At 43.6% G+C, this 16,747-nt stretch overlaps 1 protein-coding gene across 1 annotated transcript; it reads left to right on the top strand.

The window, feature by feature from the left end:
* The first annotated feature begins 7,793 nt into the window (after window positions 1-7,793).
* On the top strand, window positions 7,794-15,075 carry DMRTB1 (DMRT like family B with proline rich C-terminal 1). The gene is made up of 4 exons (XM_063406800.1): window positions 7,794-8,387; window positions 9,969-10,201; window positions 10,758-10,902; window positions 13,818-15,075. The coding sequence occupies exons 1-4, from the start codon at window positions 7,925-7,927 to the stop codon at window positions 13,886-13,888; spliced, it is 912 nt and encodes a 303-aa protein (XP_063262870.1). The 5' UTR covers window positions 7,794-7,924; the 3' UTR covers window positions 13,889-15,075.
* The last annotated feature ends 1,672 nt before the right edge of the window (window positions 15,076-16,747 follow it).

Here is a 16,747-nt window from a genome sequence, read left to right as displayed (position 1 = left end):
TAGATACAAATATTTTATTTTAGTTATGATATTGTCTTATTCCTATATTAAAGAAAAAGAATTTTTTTTAACCTGTAGCTTTTGTAAAAGATATCTAGATATTGTGTCTAATTGGTACACATATCTACTCTTCTATCTCTGGTTAATAATTTAAAATGCAGTACAGATTTGTACAGTACAGGCGTGTATAGATTTTCTCTTAAAGAGCAGGATACCTTTGGATGCTTGCCAGTAAATATTCTGTGAACATTTCTGCCAACTGCAAATAAGGGTCACTATCATTAATACTTCAAACTTAAGAATACAGTGTGCTCAAAAATACCACATTTGTTTGGTTTTTTATGGGTTATGAGGTAAAGAATGCTAAAATAAAATACAAATATTTGTTAATTTCAATAAACGTTATAGATACACACTTTATTCAGGAACACTCATCTTTACGTGAATGCATTAATTCACTTTATTATGTGTATTCATGTTAGTGCTTTCATTCCATTAAATATTGAAAGATAAATCTTATATTAAGTATTTGAGGAAGTTTAATATTGAAAAACAGTGTGTTCCAGGTCAACATTTTCAAATTCATTATCCAGGCAAAACAGGCATCATATGTTAAGGGAATCCTAATAAACTTTAAGACAGCAGCCCTGTTGTGTGCAAACTGATGAGAGTGTGAAATCTGTGGGCTCAATTGCTTTGAAAGGAAACCGACCTTCAGGAATGGGGACATTTCTGGTGGCAGAGGCTGAGGGAGGCCGAGGCAGCGCTCAGTGCTGGGGTGGGACACTGCACATGAAATCCACTCCCTGCGCTGGGGTCACTGCCCTGGGATGCCAAAGCAGGCGTGCCACTCCTCCTGCCAGAAATGCAGCTCCTGTCCTCAGCTTAATTGTGTGATTCTGATAAGACTTCAATCCGCCAGTATTTAATTTTAAATAAAAATGTGCGTTTGCTGGTGCCATCATTTTAAAGATGATGATACACGTGTAGAAAGAGAACTGCTGCTGCTGTGCCCAAACCAGCGATCGCTAAGCGGGATCGCTGCTCATCATCAACCATCAGGTACCACGACTTCCCACCACTGCTGGCCCTGTATTTCCTGTTATTTCACATGCAAAGGAGAGGCTGGGGAAGCAGAGCTGTGAGAGGTCCCTCTCGGCGGTGCTCTGCAAGGGTGAAGGCCGCCCTTTCCCTCCCTCCGCTGCCGTGGCTGCCCAGAGCTCGGCGCTGCGCGGGGCCCGGGCGGAGCAGTCGCCCAGGGGAGCCGCTGCTGATCACGGGGCTGCCGGCAGCGGCCACCGCTGCGGAGGTCACTCTTTCCAACAGCACAGCCCTGCAGCTACAGGCAACCTTTTGTGACAGTTGGGTCCCACAGCTCCAGGGAAACTGAAGAGATGATTTGGTGTCTTGTTCTATTTGTTTTCTGGAGTTGATAAAACTAAACTTTCCTGACTTAAAATCAAGTTTGGTTTAGATTCAAAGGAAATACTGCTAACAACCTATTGTCTGATTTGTTATTTCTATGCTTTGTAGTAACTAATCTTGCAAATATTTACATTTATTGTGATGAAAGACGGTCTGATTTCATGATCACAAAGTATGAAATGCCAAGGAAATGTGCCTCTTTGGTTTCCCTCTTGTTTCTGCAGTGAAAATACTTCAGTATGGCTTCACACCAGTGCATGCTTATCATTGTATCTGTCAAAGCTGCTGCTCAGCTCTCTGCTACTTTCATGTCTTCTTTGTCCATAGTCTCTGCTGCCACAGGTGATTTGCTGTCTGCTGTTGAATAAGTGAACTTATTTTTTAATTTGCTGGATCAAGGAGGTAGAAAAGAAGATGATGCCCTATCAACGCATTGATTTTATTTCCTATTCCACTGTTTACTTTCTACGTTGAGTTAGTGGACTTTGAAGTTCCAGGAGCCAGCCAAGGCAGCTCACCAACACATTTCATGTGGGAAAGAGAGAAACACAAGCTGTCTTAACACAGCAAGGACATAAGTCTGTCAAGGGCAAGAGAGCTTTACTCCCTCCGTTTGGAGACAGGCAGGCATCCTTTCAACTTAACTTTTTAAGTTCATATTTGCAAAAGTCCTCTCCTGTGCAAATATATCTCCAATATATGTAAATATACTGTATATATAATCTACAAGGTTCTATTAAATTGGAAATATTATCTTGTCATTGTCCATAGGAAAAAAATATGGAAATAACAAAGAGAATGCTCCTTAAACAGCATCCTTCAGTATACCTGGCTGGAATGAGCTAATGCAAATTCATCACTTGCATTCTCTTCCCCACTACAAACCAGTTTCTCTCTGACATACAGGTTTAACGAGCCAGCAAGAAGCTTTATCATCTCACTGGGGTCTATCAATTGCCAGAATCATCCCCAAAGACCAGATGATGTTCTATTGGTGTGAATACCAGAAATCAATTTTAGCATGCATGCCAGAGATTAATCATCACTACTCTTGTCTATTCTGTCTCCAAGCTAAACATTTTGCTGATAGTCTCTCATTCTATGCTGGTAAGTAACTACTATTTGGCAATTTCATTTTTATTGGCTTCACTGAACTATCTGTAAAGGGTCCAGGCTGAAGAGGAAGAAATTATGGCAAACAGATGGTTTTATTTCTTTTGTATTGTTTAAGTTACTTCAGATATTCTGAAATCTAATTCAGATGTGAGGTGGAGAAATGCATTTAGAAAATGTGGGCTATGTACCAGTGTTGACAATCATAAATGGAATCCTGCCCACAGCAAATACACTTGGTGTTTGTAGTGGTCTTTCAGCTGTCTCCTGCCTTATCCATCTATTAGCATTGCTTTAGGCTTGCTGACAAGGTAATATGACAATTTCAGCACGAAATAGGTGCTAAGCAAAGATGACTCTAAACAGGCCACCTACTTTCTGTGGAGAGCGTGACTGTTTCTGCATGAAATCCTTTTTTTGCTGTTTGGGAGAATTCAAATGTGATTTTCTGTTCTTTGTGTCTAAGGTAATATGACAAGAACTATAGCTGAGGGGAAGGAGAACGAGGACTCTGGGTTAGAAATGTGTTTATTTCTCTAGGCAGAAGACTGATTGACAAGCTGAGTGGTATCCAGGATAAAACTGACTGAATTTGGGAGCTTACTAAAGTAAAATAGTGCTGTAACTCAGGCACCCCTGCAGCTGCCATAGCACTACCACAGTGGGCTGCTCTTTGGGTTTTCAGTTACTCTTTTTTCTATTAATGTTTACAAAGGTGACCTTCTAAAGAAACCAAAGATTTCTTCTGAAGGCGTAACTATTCTCTTAGACATGCAAAAATAAGCAAACAATCACACTTTGATGATATAATGATCCATATTTATTGCAAACTGAACATCTCCCAAAGGAGGTTTTTACCATGGATCTATTTTTTTTCTAGAAGGAGATCTTTAAACACTCTATCACTTCTTTGGGGAAAGCATCCGTGTGTGAGTGTGTATTTATGTCTGTCTCACTCTTTTCCCCTTAATGCATTTTATTTCCTGCTTATATGAGAAGTGTATTGATGCAGAGTAAGAACTGCTGCATGTTTGGTTTCCTTGCTGGGGTTCATTTCTCTTCAGGTCCACCCCACCCTTCTGGAGCTCATGAAATAACCAGATCACAGAGTTTCCAGTTTAATCACTATTTCTTTTCTCTTAAATAAAGATCTTGTTACAATAAACAGACAGCAGTGTTACTAATAAAGTCTCTGCTGTTAATATTTAAGAACTGTTACATATTAAAAAGATACTCAATTCTAAGTACTCAATATTTATTTTAGTTGTGTTTGTTAAAGAAACCAGAAGGGCTTATATAACTTTGATACATTTTAAAGACTTTAAAATATGTACAAACTCCATTCAATTTTCTCTGATCATAGTTTCACCTTTTTGATACAGCAGATGAAAGTCAACATCTAATTGTGCTCTGGTTAAAACTGTTTTAAATACAACAACAATAATCCCACACCTCGGTGGAATTCCTGCTTGCATTACAAAAGACGACATTTTAAAATAAAGGAATTGATGCTGAGAGAGAATTGAAGATCTAAATCTGTTTATTTCAATTTAAAGAACTTAAGTGCAACCAGATGTAAAAAAGGTGTAACCCAAACACACTTCAGACATTTCAAATTTTAAGGCAGAGTGTAGTCATATTGCACTGTTTGCACTTTTCCTCACACTTTAAAAAAATGTTTACTACAGTACAATTTCACCCTGATTAGAAAAGTGGAAAAAACAGTGTACAGAAGTGACTGGGAGAAGTTTATTCATTGCCAGGAAGGCTTGCTTTGGGCAGGATGAGACAACCTCGTGCGCTTGTCAGCAGGGAGCTGAGCCCTGCAGCTCTGTGGCAGCACTGATGGATGTGTGCTGCTGTGAGCTCAGCAGCGAGAGGGGATTTGGTGCTGCAGGTCAGCCAGAGGAGGTTTGAAATGCTCCCAGATTTTTTGTAAAGAGCTTCTAACTATGAGGACGCTAAATATGCAACTTCTTACAGTTATATTCTGGGACAGGTGAAAATGAGAGTTCTGCCTCTGCAGGTAAATCCCCACACGTTGATTCTGCCCTGACTGAGCTGCAAACACAGTTCTCCACAGTTATAATGGAGAAGACCTGACAATATTACTGCTACATCAACTTTTGTATAATGACTTATGACAGTCCAGAACGCATACTTCCAAACTATAAAGATAAAAACATAATTTTTGAATAGAGGATTTCACCTTCATATATGATGTCTTAAAAATTTGAAAGATACTCTTGATTTTTATATCTAAGAAAATGTATTTCAAACCAATTTCTTTATTAAGTTGCTGTTGCTCTCTGAAATGTCAGAACAATTTTCTTGCCACAGAACAATTTTCTTGCCAAAAAACATTTACTGTATGAATATTAGCTGGAAAGTCTGAGAAGGAGGAAGGAAACCCAAACCCCAATTTTCTGCTATTTAGTTTTATGGCAATCTTTTGATTTGTTCCCTTTTAGCTAAGTAATTGTTTTTCCCCACTGTTTCATGTACAAAGCAAACTGCATACCAAAACCACACACTTTATATGATTCAGAAGTTGAAAAGGAGCAGAGATATTATTGCTATTTATTTCAATAACATGAAGTCAGCAGGTTGTCTTCCTTTCATTTTGGCAAGATATTAATTCTTATAAATGCTACTTTGATACACAAGTCTTTGCACACTTTATGTTCTGCTCTCACCATATGTTATATAAAATGCTAGAGAAAACTAAGTTTTGAAGTCTTTATTGGCCCTCATTTTCTTTTAAATATGAACAAAGAAGAAAATTATAATAGACATGAAGCTCCATCTACAAACAAGTCTACACTTTATTCCAAGCATGTATTTTGAAATTGTTCTGTCTTCTCTCTGCTATGGTCTTACAGTGTGTGATTAGGCTAACTCAAATATATAGACAAAAATGTAACAGGATTGGAATAACAGAATTCTTTGAACTGCCTGCAGAAATAAGGATTTGCCTCACAAGCAAAGTAAAATGATCACTTTTCTACAAAAAGCAAGTCTAGTTATGTTTGAAACAAACTATATGGAGGGTATAATAAATCCTGAATGTTTAGGTGGAAGTTATTCAAAGAAAACTCCACATGACTTTGAAAGATATGGCTTAAATTGTGAAGAAACTGGTACAGCCGATGGCTGGCACACCATTTTAGAAAGAGAAAAGATAAATTTCTGTGTATTTTAGTAAATGTCTTGAAAAACAGTATTATGTGACTCAGAATAGAAAATTACTGGAGAAAAGATATGGAGCTTACCTTTCTCCTCCTCTGCTCAAGTATCCAAAAGAACACAGATTGGGTATCTATGAAAAGATATAATTACATTTTTTTTAAAATGTGTCATCCATCCTCTTTCATTCTACAGCTAAATTAGCACATCCTGAGCATAAAGTAAAAATATGGGGCATAAAATTAGCAATATTTTATCTATCTATATTTAATACAGAGTCAGTGTTTCGAATGAGTACAGGAAGATCAAGGCCTTGGCACAGGCAAGCAGCACTTCAAGACTGCATTGAAGAGCAGCTTCTATTGAAGGCACATCAAGCAAGTGCCTTTCTGAACTGAGGAGAAATGGTAACAACACACATGCCCTGGCTCTCCACACCAAGCTTCAGAAGCCACCCTAGGAAAACCAGCAGCAAGCGGGCACAGGGAGCAGCTGGCACTCCCAGGAGAGTGGGCACAGGGAGCAGCTGGCACTGCCATGAGAGCAGGCACAGGGAGCTGCTGGCACTGCCAGGAGAGCGGGCACAGGGAGAGCTGGCACTGCCAGGAGAGCGGGCACAGGGAGCTGCTGGCACTGCCATGAGAGCAGGCACAGGGAGCTGCTGGCACTGCCAGGAGAGCGGGCACAGGGAGCAGCTGGCACTGCCATGAGAGCGGGCACAGAGAGAGCTGGCACTGCCAGGAGAGAGGGCACAGGGAGCTGCTGGCACTCCCAGGAGAGCGGGCACAGGGAGAGCTGGCACTGCCAGGAGAGAGGGCACAGGGAGAGCTGGCACTCCCAGGAGAGCGGGCACAGGATCTTTGACACCACCCGGTGCAAAGACACAGCCAGAGTCCTCCCAGAGAGCAGCTGCCAAAGGCTGAGCCTGTGACTGGGACAGCAAAATCTGCAGGCTGGGATTGGCACTGAGGGGTCGAGGGATGGAGTGCATTTGAGGATTTGAGTCTGAGGTGCTTTCAAGAGCAAGTCTGGGCTCCTCTGCCGGTCTTGCACTTACAAAACATCTCCCCGAGAGGCGAAATCCTATTGGAAACCTGCAAGACTTAGGTGCAAAGTTCCACCGGGTCTTTTGCAAAGTGAGAAGCCTGAAATCTTGGCTGAACTTTGGTGGGCACAGGGGCTGGCTGCTCACTGCAAACAAGACTTGTTGCCAACCCACACTGTTGCCAAATCCTTAACGGACCTGCTCTGCTGGGGCCTCACCCCCCGAGGGGCTGAAGGGTGCCCCAGGCTTTGCAGGAATATTTGCACCAAGGGAAGGGCTTCTGCCAGGTTCTGTGAAACAAACTCAGTTGTAGTTCGAATTCAAAACAATGTAGTTCGAGTTCAGAACAAGCAGATAGGTGTTACCCGGTTCTCTTGAAACTTAGCTTCACTACTAGTTGGTGATTAATTTTTATGACGTTCTCTTTAACACAGAAGTTATTGCCGCCTTAAGATTTTAAACCAGCTGTTGTATAGGTGAGAAAATTCAGCAGTGTTGTGCCTTACCTTGCAAAGTGGGGAGTTTTCTCCTGAAATGGGTTACTGTGTAAACCACGGGTTTGCAGCTGCCAGCAGTAACAAATAACAAGTGCTTTCAAAGCAACACTAGAACTGGAGCACTCCTATACATCTAATTGTAAGTCTGTCATTTTTTTTTCAGTGAATAAGGAATCCTGAGAAAAGGAGACAGGTCTTTGGAATGCCATACGCTTTCCACCTTTGTCTTAGTACCTCCTTTTGAAAAACAGAACGATGAAAGTGTTCTTTTTCTGCTGAGGCAGTCACTCCTCATCAAGAGAAGCATGCTGCAAATTGGAAACAAAACGGGACTGCAGTCCCGCGCATATTAAAAGCGAATGCGTGAGGGATACGAAAGTGGGTGCAGATATCAAAGTACCAATAGGGAAGATCACATTTAGGGCACCACGTAAGGAACAACGCACTCGTTGCCCTCAGCAGCACAGGGCGCTGTGCCCGCCCGTGGGGCCCGGCCCCCGCGGCTCCTGCAGGCTCAGCCCCCACGGCGGGTTCGGCTCCCGCCCGCACCAAGGGCCGCAGGGGGTGCCCGCGGGAGCCGTACCTGGAGTAGGGCAGGGAGACCGCGGGGTGCAGCGCGGTCCCCACCCGCTGCCATGGGCTCTCCTGCTGTTGTTACATGTCGGACAGCGCCCTGGCCCATATAAGGGCACGGAGGCGGGGAAGGGCCTGGCCGGGGGGTCCGAGGCTGTGCTGGGGCGCCATGGAGGCGGCCGAGGCCGCGGCGAAGGCGCTGCGGGCGCCCAAGTGCTCCCGCTGCCGCAACCACGGCTTCGTGGTGCCCGTCAAGGGCCACGCCGGGCACTGCCGCTGGAAGCTGTGCCTGTGCGAGAAGTGCTCGCTCATCAGCGAGCGGCAGAAGATCATGGCAGCCCAGAAGGCGCTGAGGCAGCAGGAGACGGAGCCGCCGGCCAGGGCGGGCGCGGAGCCCGTTCCATCGGGCGAGGGCGGTGCGGCGGCAGCCCGGGAGGACGGTGCCCCCGAGCCCTGCAGCAACGAGAGGAAGAAGGGCGCCCAGCCCGACAGCGGCGGCAAGGGCACGGCGTGCTGGGGGCCTCCGCCACCTCCCTTCAGGGACGACGGTAAGGACCTGTCCCCAAAGCCTCTTCCCAGCATCTTCCTCTGCTCTTTTTCCCCTGTCAAACGTGCCACTTGTGCATTTCGCTGATGCTCAGCTCCGGCTGCCGGAGAGCCGCTCCTGCTGCGTGTCCCGCCTTCCTTCCCCGCGGGCGCCGCGCTGGCTGCCGGCGGTGCGGCCTCATGCCGGCCCTGGGCAGCTCCGCGGCGCGGGCGGGAACAACGTGCTCGGCCTGGCCGCCCCTTGCGAGCTCGAAGCTTGAGAAAAGCGGCTTTCCACTGAGAGGGAAATCAGTCTGGGAGTGCAACCAAACTGGGTCTGCTCTGCACGTTTCTCCGAGTGCTGTCACAGTGCTTATAAACTCACAGGCACAAAATTCCAGCAACAAAAGTTTGCTAGAAAGTTCAGCAATGGCGTGTAGATAGGTAAGGTATTGCTGCAGCTGTCTGAAGTAAGCATTTTGTGCTAGCAAAGAAAAAGACCTTTTCGCCTTAATTCATACCTGTAACCTAACTTTGGCTGGCATGACTTGATGTAAAAGTGCATTCGGTATTTAAGAGCAGGGCATAAACTTCTCAGGTGGAGTAGTTGTATGGTCTGTCATCTCTTAAATTGCTTCCTTTAATAGAGTCTTTAATGTGACTTCTCTCGTTTATTATAGTAACTCCATTCTGTTACTATAAGAATGTTGCAGAAATTCTTACTGACTGCAGTAATGAATCTGAGCCTCTGGAAGAGTTGGTAGCCTGCAAGACAAAGTGTTGTCCTGAGAAGCCCAGGGAAAAGACTTGTTTGGGGCATTTGTAGTCCTCAGAGAATACTGTCAATAACTCCCCTTTTTAAGCTTTGTTTTGGAATAAAAATATGTTTATAGATGACAGTAGCTATACAGATGTGTGTCAGTCCTTCCCTTAATATTTCTAACCTGCTGACCAACTTCAAAAAAGACTAGGCACAAATTATAGTGCTCCAGAAGTAAATATTTCAAAGGAAATTCTTTGCCTTCTCTACCCCTCAGAGGATGGGCAGACAAGAAGGGCCCTATTTACATTCAAATAGCCACTCTGCTTCTTTTCCTGAGACTTCAGAGAGGCCATATAAGATGCAAGATAAAAAGTGAAGTAACTGATTTCTGCTTCTGAAGTTGTCTGTGTATGACCCTAAAACTGAACGTGCTGTAAATTAACCTAAGAAGTGACAGATAAGGCTGCATTATTAGTACACTAGAAAGTTAGAACTCTGCTATTTCTGCGGAATTTTAAGTACCTAGAGTTAAAATTTAAGGTAGTTTGTTTTGCTCTTGCTGATGTACTGAAAGAATAAGATTCTGCAGCCAGTGCTTTACTAAGGACAAACTTTAGAGCGCACAAGACAGAGAAGAATGCAGAATAACTGCATTAATAGTGTCATCTGCTGTACCTTTCCTTAGTTCCTGAAAACATCACAAAATCAGTTCATGGGGAGCTAAACATGAAGCCAATGGACCAGATTCTCCTGTGTGAGAGTGGAATTTGTTCCTGCATCTACTTCTACGTAACTCCATAAAATTATATGGATAATTTGTTCTTTTCGCGTTCTTTCCTAGCTCACCCTACATTTCCTCCAGAATACACTGTCAACCCAGAATACCTGGAGAGAGAAATCCCCAAAGTGTACCCTGGGTGTTCTGGGGTGTATCCTTACCACCCATTTTCCCTGGGATTTGCCATCAATGAGTCAGGCAGTGGGGAAGCACCATCACCTCCAGGGATATCACTTCAGAGAGGATTCCGACACATTCCCACCAGTTATGTGCCAGGGAATGCAGCCACTGTATCAGTGAGTAGCACACTTTTAATTACCTCTGTTAGTACTGCTTTATTTCAGCTGCCTTCTCTCTGCTGAAGTAACCATGAAGAGCCATCCTCCTTATCAGTTACTTCATAGCATTTTGATACATTAAACTGAAGAAGACATTTGCAAATGATGTTAATAATCTGACCTGCTTTCAGTACAATCCATCAGTTGATGTTAAGGTGGAGTGATCTGCCTCAAGACGGTAAAAAATAGATTTATTATGCTTGTACAGAAATTCTCTGTCACATTTTAGGGGTTACTGAGAAAGAGGATGGCTGCTCCTGGTTTAAACTAACTACTCCAGTGAGATACTAGAACAGGTGACAAGGACTTAAGAGATCAGTTTTGCTCTGACATGGTCTGAGAAGTTCTTGCTGCTCAGCTGCAGCAGGTTACCCTGTGCACAGACTTTCCACATGCCAATGTGTGCACTGACATGGCAGCACATGGACAAAAACCCAGAAATGGTCTGATAATGCAGATGTATCCTGGACAGAGTCTTCAGATGGAAGGTGATCTCCTTCATGTGTTTGCACAGGTTCCGGATGGAGCTGGAGATTTCCCTCAAGGATACTACGCTCCTCTGCATCAGTTCATCCCACCAAGTTTTCTGACAGGGATTCATTACATCCCAGCTCCAGTGTCACTGAACATCCTGGCTGAAACAACCAAGGAAGTACATGGTAAGGACATATGAGATAAGCCCTGAGAGTCACTGTTAACCTAATTTTGATATCTAATCACAGAGGTGGAAACCCAAGGGAGCTTGAGCCCAGCTAGTTTTGACCTCTGTGACTGAAGCCAGGCCTGGAGTCCTGGCTCCTGGGACAGACTGCACAGCTCTGGGAAGGGCTGAGCTAGGGCAGGCAGCCTGGCATTCTTGGGCTTTCCAGCTGACAAGCACCTCAGTCTCAGGCAGGTGTCAAAGGCCCCAGGACTCAGAGCTATTCCACAAAATGATCTGTTGATGTTCCCAAAAAGAAAGTATTTCTCTACATAGCTAGTTTGCAGTTTATATCTTAAAAATTACTTGGCTGTATTTCAATTTAGACAAATTGTTAGAAAATAATGCAGACTGACACCATGAATAATACGAAATTTCTTGCTTATCTGAAAATCCTAGATTTTAATTGGCAGAAAAGAAAGATTGAATCTTCAGATTCTCTAACTGATTCACACAGGATTGTAAATTTCTGTCATAGATTAAGTCTTTGGGCCCCTCTGTTTTAGGTCTGTTTCATGTACTGTGTCTACATGTGGACATATTTGTGATTATATTCGCAATATATTTTACATTTGGCTGCAGCTAAGCTGTGACCACAAGAGGGTAGAGCTGCTCAGAGAATTAACCACTAATACTGGATGTACAAATAGCTAGGGTTTTTTAAATTTAATTTTTAAAAATGCAGGTAAGTACAGCTTCCTTTCTGTTGTTGAACGTGAGAAGAAAAAATCGTTGTTTATGAAATAGATTACAGTAATCACGCACTGAAAAATCAAGAGGGAGGGGAAATAAGAGAAGTAGAATGATTCATCTGAACTGAAAAGATGGTGGTGGTGGTGATGTGGGACAAAAATAAATTGGGGGGTTTTGTCCTGATTTCTCAACAACATAAGGCTCGTGCAGCCTCATTTTCTCTTAATGTCAGTCCTCTCCTAACTCTTCAACCCACTAGCTATTTTCAGCCACACATATCTGTTGTGATCCCATGCCCACACAGCATTGATGTGTGAGGGAAGCAGATGCCTCCCACTGAAGCATTGCTGTGGTGTTGGGCTGGCTGTCACTGTGCAGTGTCACCGTGCACGCAGTCCCTGAGCGGGGTGTGTGTCCCTGGCGCCTGCCACTCACCCCAGCAGTGGGGACACATCCCCGCTCCTTGTCTGCCTGGAAAGCCAAAGAAAAGGAGGCAGGAGATGTGGTGGACAAGGGGAGTGTGGAGAATACGGCAGTGTGGGTTGTAGAGACATTGTAGAAATGTAAAGTTATTTTAGGATACTGGTAAAGGCAGTGTGTAGGAGATCGTGGTGCACTGGAGGTGAAGTAATACGGGCTGAGATTGAGGGGAATAGAGGAAAACAAGGGCTAGCCTGCAAATCAGGAAGTGTGTGTGAGGATTAATGGGCTTTGTGATGTGGAGGGGACAAAAGTCTGGGGGATGCTGCCGTGGCAGAGAACATGCAGGGAGCTGTAGCTTTTGTGTTGGACTCTGAGGGAACGGGAAGGAACTGGGAGTAACACACAAAGATAGGGGACATGGAGTGAAGTTACACTAGTGTGTGAGGGAAATAGAGGAAACCCAGTCCTGCATTGGTAGAGTGAAATTGTACTGGCCAAAACCTGATGACAACTGGATAGAGAAGAAACACCAGTAGAGCAGCCTCCCCCAGGGAGCAAAATGCCATCTGATGGCCTCAGCCCTTAACACACTCCAGGGAAATCACAGCCCAGGCACAGGCCATAGGAAACAATGCATCATGGATCATGGTGCTCAGAGAACAATCCACTTTCCTTAGTGCTGTGGAGAAAGGAGAAATTAATTCTACTGCATGGCATTTGTGCTCCAGGATATGCAGGAATTTGCAATTGTAACCCAGTGAGGGGGGATGATTCTGCATGAGGTCATACAAAATAGCCTGGCAGCAGAAGATGCAGATGTAAAGGGAAGAGTGAAAAGAATAAATTCTTTCTGGAATTCAAAATGCTTGAGAAAAGAGAAAAGCTGTTATATGGAGTGCATAAGGATGTGTTAGAATTGCACAATGCCTTTTTTTTTCAAAATGGAACAGACTCCAATCTGCAGTTAAACTTGGGAACATCCTTTCTTCAGAAACCTCCAGAACCGAGGTGAAATGGGCTTTCTGGCAAAACTACTGCAGGAAAATGGATATAGAAAGCCCTGGCAGGGTGACAGCTGGTGAGGAGAAGTCTCACCAGCTCTCTCTCTCTGTGATATCGGCCCAGAAGGAAATCTCAGATAAAAATAAAAAATGAAAAACTCCAAGGGTTACCTATAAAAGATGTTCCTAGGGTAGGAGATGCTTCCAGAAAGATTTGAGTTAATGAGGCCAGGTCAGTTTGCATGAGTGGTGTGAACTATAGACATGTTGTTACACAATTCCATGAAGTATTGACTGCTCGTGTTACAGAGATTTGACAGACACAAGATCTGTCCAGTAAAACAGCCAGTACAGCATCTGATGGTAGACTCTGATTGCAGACTCTGATTGCAAATGGTTGACTTTGTAAAAGAGCAAGCCACATAAAACCAAAACCCAGGTTGCCTGTGAGGAGATGAGGGAGTTTTTCATGCAAATTACCAAGTAAATACTTTATAAAATAAAAATCCCCAGTTGGATTTGAAAAGAGGATTATGGATCAGTCTATCAAGGCCTTTGAGAATCCACAGGAGTGGTAAAAAGGCATGGCATAGGTTCACTGTGGGTAAGTGGGCAGAAGTGTCTGCCTCATACTATTGCAGTGCAGTTTCAAATGTGGAAATGTGATTGATTCCAGGGGTAACAAGAACTGAGAGGGTTTGGGCTTTTTGCTTCTTTCTTTGTTTTTTCTCTGACATTTTCCTATTCTTCATTTTAGCTACTGAAGCCGACAGTGACGATTCAGGGGTGGTTCATGAACGTAACCAACCTCCTTCTTCCCTAGAATAAACAAGAAGAGACCCATCTGTGTATTACACACAAAAAATGGGCTGGAGAAGAGCTGAGAGCAGGCAGCACTGTTTTCATTTCTGAGTGTTACTTAATGAGGGTAGAGTGATACTTAATCACCGAGCAGTCACAACAGCTAGAAGGGGATTAGTCCCCTGCCTCTTTATGATCAATGTTTGAGCTACCGGGCTCACAGCTCTGCCTCCCAAGCACTACAAAGCCCATGTTGCTAAAAGGTTTTCTGCAACAAATGATTATGACTCCAAATTTGTTCCTCTGCTGAGGTTACCTGGCTCCCAGACCACGGTCTCTGAGCCATGTGCATTCTGCAGCATTTTCATGTTCATGACAGTAGTCAGAAAGAAGTTGTTTGTATCGGTTTGCTGTAAAGGAAATCTGGTTCTGAATGTTACAGAAGAGTTAAGCGATGTGGAGCCTGAAGACCGCGTGAGAGAGGGTGTGAAGACAGCCTGGGCTGCTGATGCTCTTGGCTGCCTCAGAACGTGATGGAGCAGGGGAAGGGAAGGGAACGGTGCTGGTCTGGAAGGGCACGGCAGGAATGTGTGGAAAGGCCTGGTGCCTCCAATTGTTCCTGGGTCCTTTAAGGCACCTCCTGTGTAGATTGGGGACAGAGTTATTTGGAATCACCTCTTGTCACACAGGCTTCACATCTGACATTTTGAACGTCCTTGATGATTTATACACGATTTCAGTGTTGTTTAACTCGTGACAGCTGAAGCTGAGCAGTAGTGTTTGTTTCTAAAGGGCTCCTGTAGACAGCTTTACACGTGTGTACTGGAAGTGCACTGTGGCGTAGCCAAGGTGTGGAGAGATTTGCCCAGGACAAAACACCAGTTAGAATAATAATTAGTCACATCCATCCATACTATGATTGTCCATACAATTATAATCTTTAACTAGAAATGAATGGTATATTCCTCTACTGTTTTGCCTGGATGAATTTTGTATTAAGTGGATCAGCTGTTAATGTTTGAATAATTGGGGTGGGACTTTTGTATAATTAAAAAAGATACATTAAACTGTTGTTATGGTTTGATGTGTGTCTGCATGTAATTTTTCCAGCCAAATGTCACATGTTGCCCTGAACAGCTCTGTGTAACAGACTTGTCTAGAGAGAGATTTAGGCCTCAGTATTTTTTTCCAATGTCTGTCTGCTTCTGTAGAGGTGAGCGCAGTAAAATAAACAGACTTCTTTTCTGATACTTGTATTAATAATTCTTTGCTCAGTGCAAGAAGTAAAGAAGTTCTGCTAAGCTGAACATTTATCTTTTGTTTAATGTAGTAGATGATCTGCAGGAATGCTTTGCAGTGCAGTGGTCTGGGGCAAAAGTGAAAGTGGCAAATTTAGAACTGCCAAGAGAATAAACCAGTAAAACTCATTTATCTACAGCAAAGAATCTGATGTACAACTTGTTATATTTTAGATTTACAATCGGATCTTTGCTCCCAGGAGTGTTCCAGAACTTCTGTCTGCTTGGAAAGCTTTGGATACCTCTTTCTTTTCAAAATAAAATAATCTACAAATAGAAATACCAGCAGTGCCCACAAAGCAGGTTCCTCTTGGATGGAGGGTTTGGTTTTTATAACGTAATGATTTAAGAAAATAGTAACATTCAGGATGACTGTTTGAACCAGCTCCTTCCCAGATATTTTTCTAAAGTGATATTCAGTGTTGTGTTACTCCTTAAATCTCAAAGCAAGGTGGGTTCCAGCCCATTTCACTGACTGTAATGCACAGTCACTGCAGGTACACTGCACATACAGCACTGTTTGCTCTGTTTTACTGACCACTAACTGCTTCCAGATTGCCATGTCAAAGTCCTTATTTTCCTTTTTCTCCATCCTCCTGAACGATCACCAAGTGAACCCAAGCCCTTCCTGTGGCTGGCTGAAGGATGGTCTGGCACTGCACGAGGGTCTCCCTTGCTGCATTGCTGCGGATAAATGCACATCTCCAGAGGGAAGTAGTGAGTTTAAGGGAGAGCCAGAGAAAGGCAACTGAACTGAAAAGAGGGAGAATTTGATTACTGGGGGAGTCTAAAAGCAGAGTCTTCAGTTTTAGAGCATGTTAGGTGTGGCAGAGCAGCTGTAAAACCATTACCAAACCTTGCTACTTTATATGTCTGAAGGACAAAAAGGTGACCGAGGCAAATGGACAACTGGGCAAGGTTTTCACAGAATCACAGGGTTGGAAGAGACCTGTGAGACCATCGAGTCCAGACCATGCCTGACACCTCAGCTAACCCATGGCACCGAGTGCCACATCCCATCTTGTTTTAAACACGTCCAGGGAGGGTGACTCCACCACGTCCCCGGGCAGCTTCCAGTACTTTATCACTCCTTCAGTCTGAATTTCCCTTGGCACAGCTTAAGACTGCGTGTCCTACAGCTGTAGGAAAAGAGTGAGGCCAATCCTGCTTAACATGCTTAATCCTGTCATCAGTCAAGCTCCGTGTGGTGTCATTTCAGACTTGTGTATTTCAGGAAACGTGTCCCCAAGTTCTTGCACCTGCCTAGAGATGTAAATGACTTGATAAGATAATTGAAAGAAAATTGGGTAGCTCTCGAGCTGACAGGATGAACTATCTTATGTGGATAATTCAAGGTTTCATTCTTCCACTTTGTGGTCAGCTTGTCCTTTTTAACCAAGGAAAAAAACATTCCTTGACAACTGGTGTTGTCATGCTGTGCACTTAAGGACTTCAAAGTGAGTAATTTTAATTCCAAACTTAGTGCCAACCAGTGTTTCCAATAATTAAACTCTGATCTCTTCTGACTCCATTTATTTAAATAAATGACTTAGGGATAATGAAATCAGTTTGGATTGAAATGGAATGA

Source organism: Prinia subflava, chromosome 10 (assembly GCF_021018805.1).
Source record: "Prinia subflava isolate CZ2003 ecotype Zambia chromosome 10, Cam_Psub_1.2, whole genome shotgun sequence".
In the NCBI taxonomy this organism is placed as follows: Eukaryota; Metazoa; Chordata; class Aves; order Passeriformes; family Cisticolidae; genus Prinia; species Prinia subflava.
This window is presented reverse-complemented; position numbering and strand designations above follow the sequence as displayed.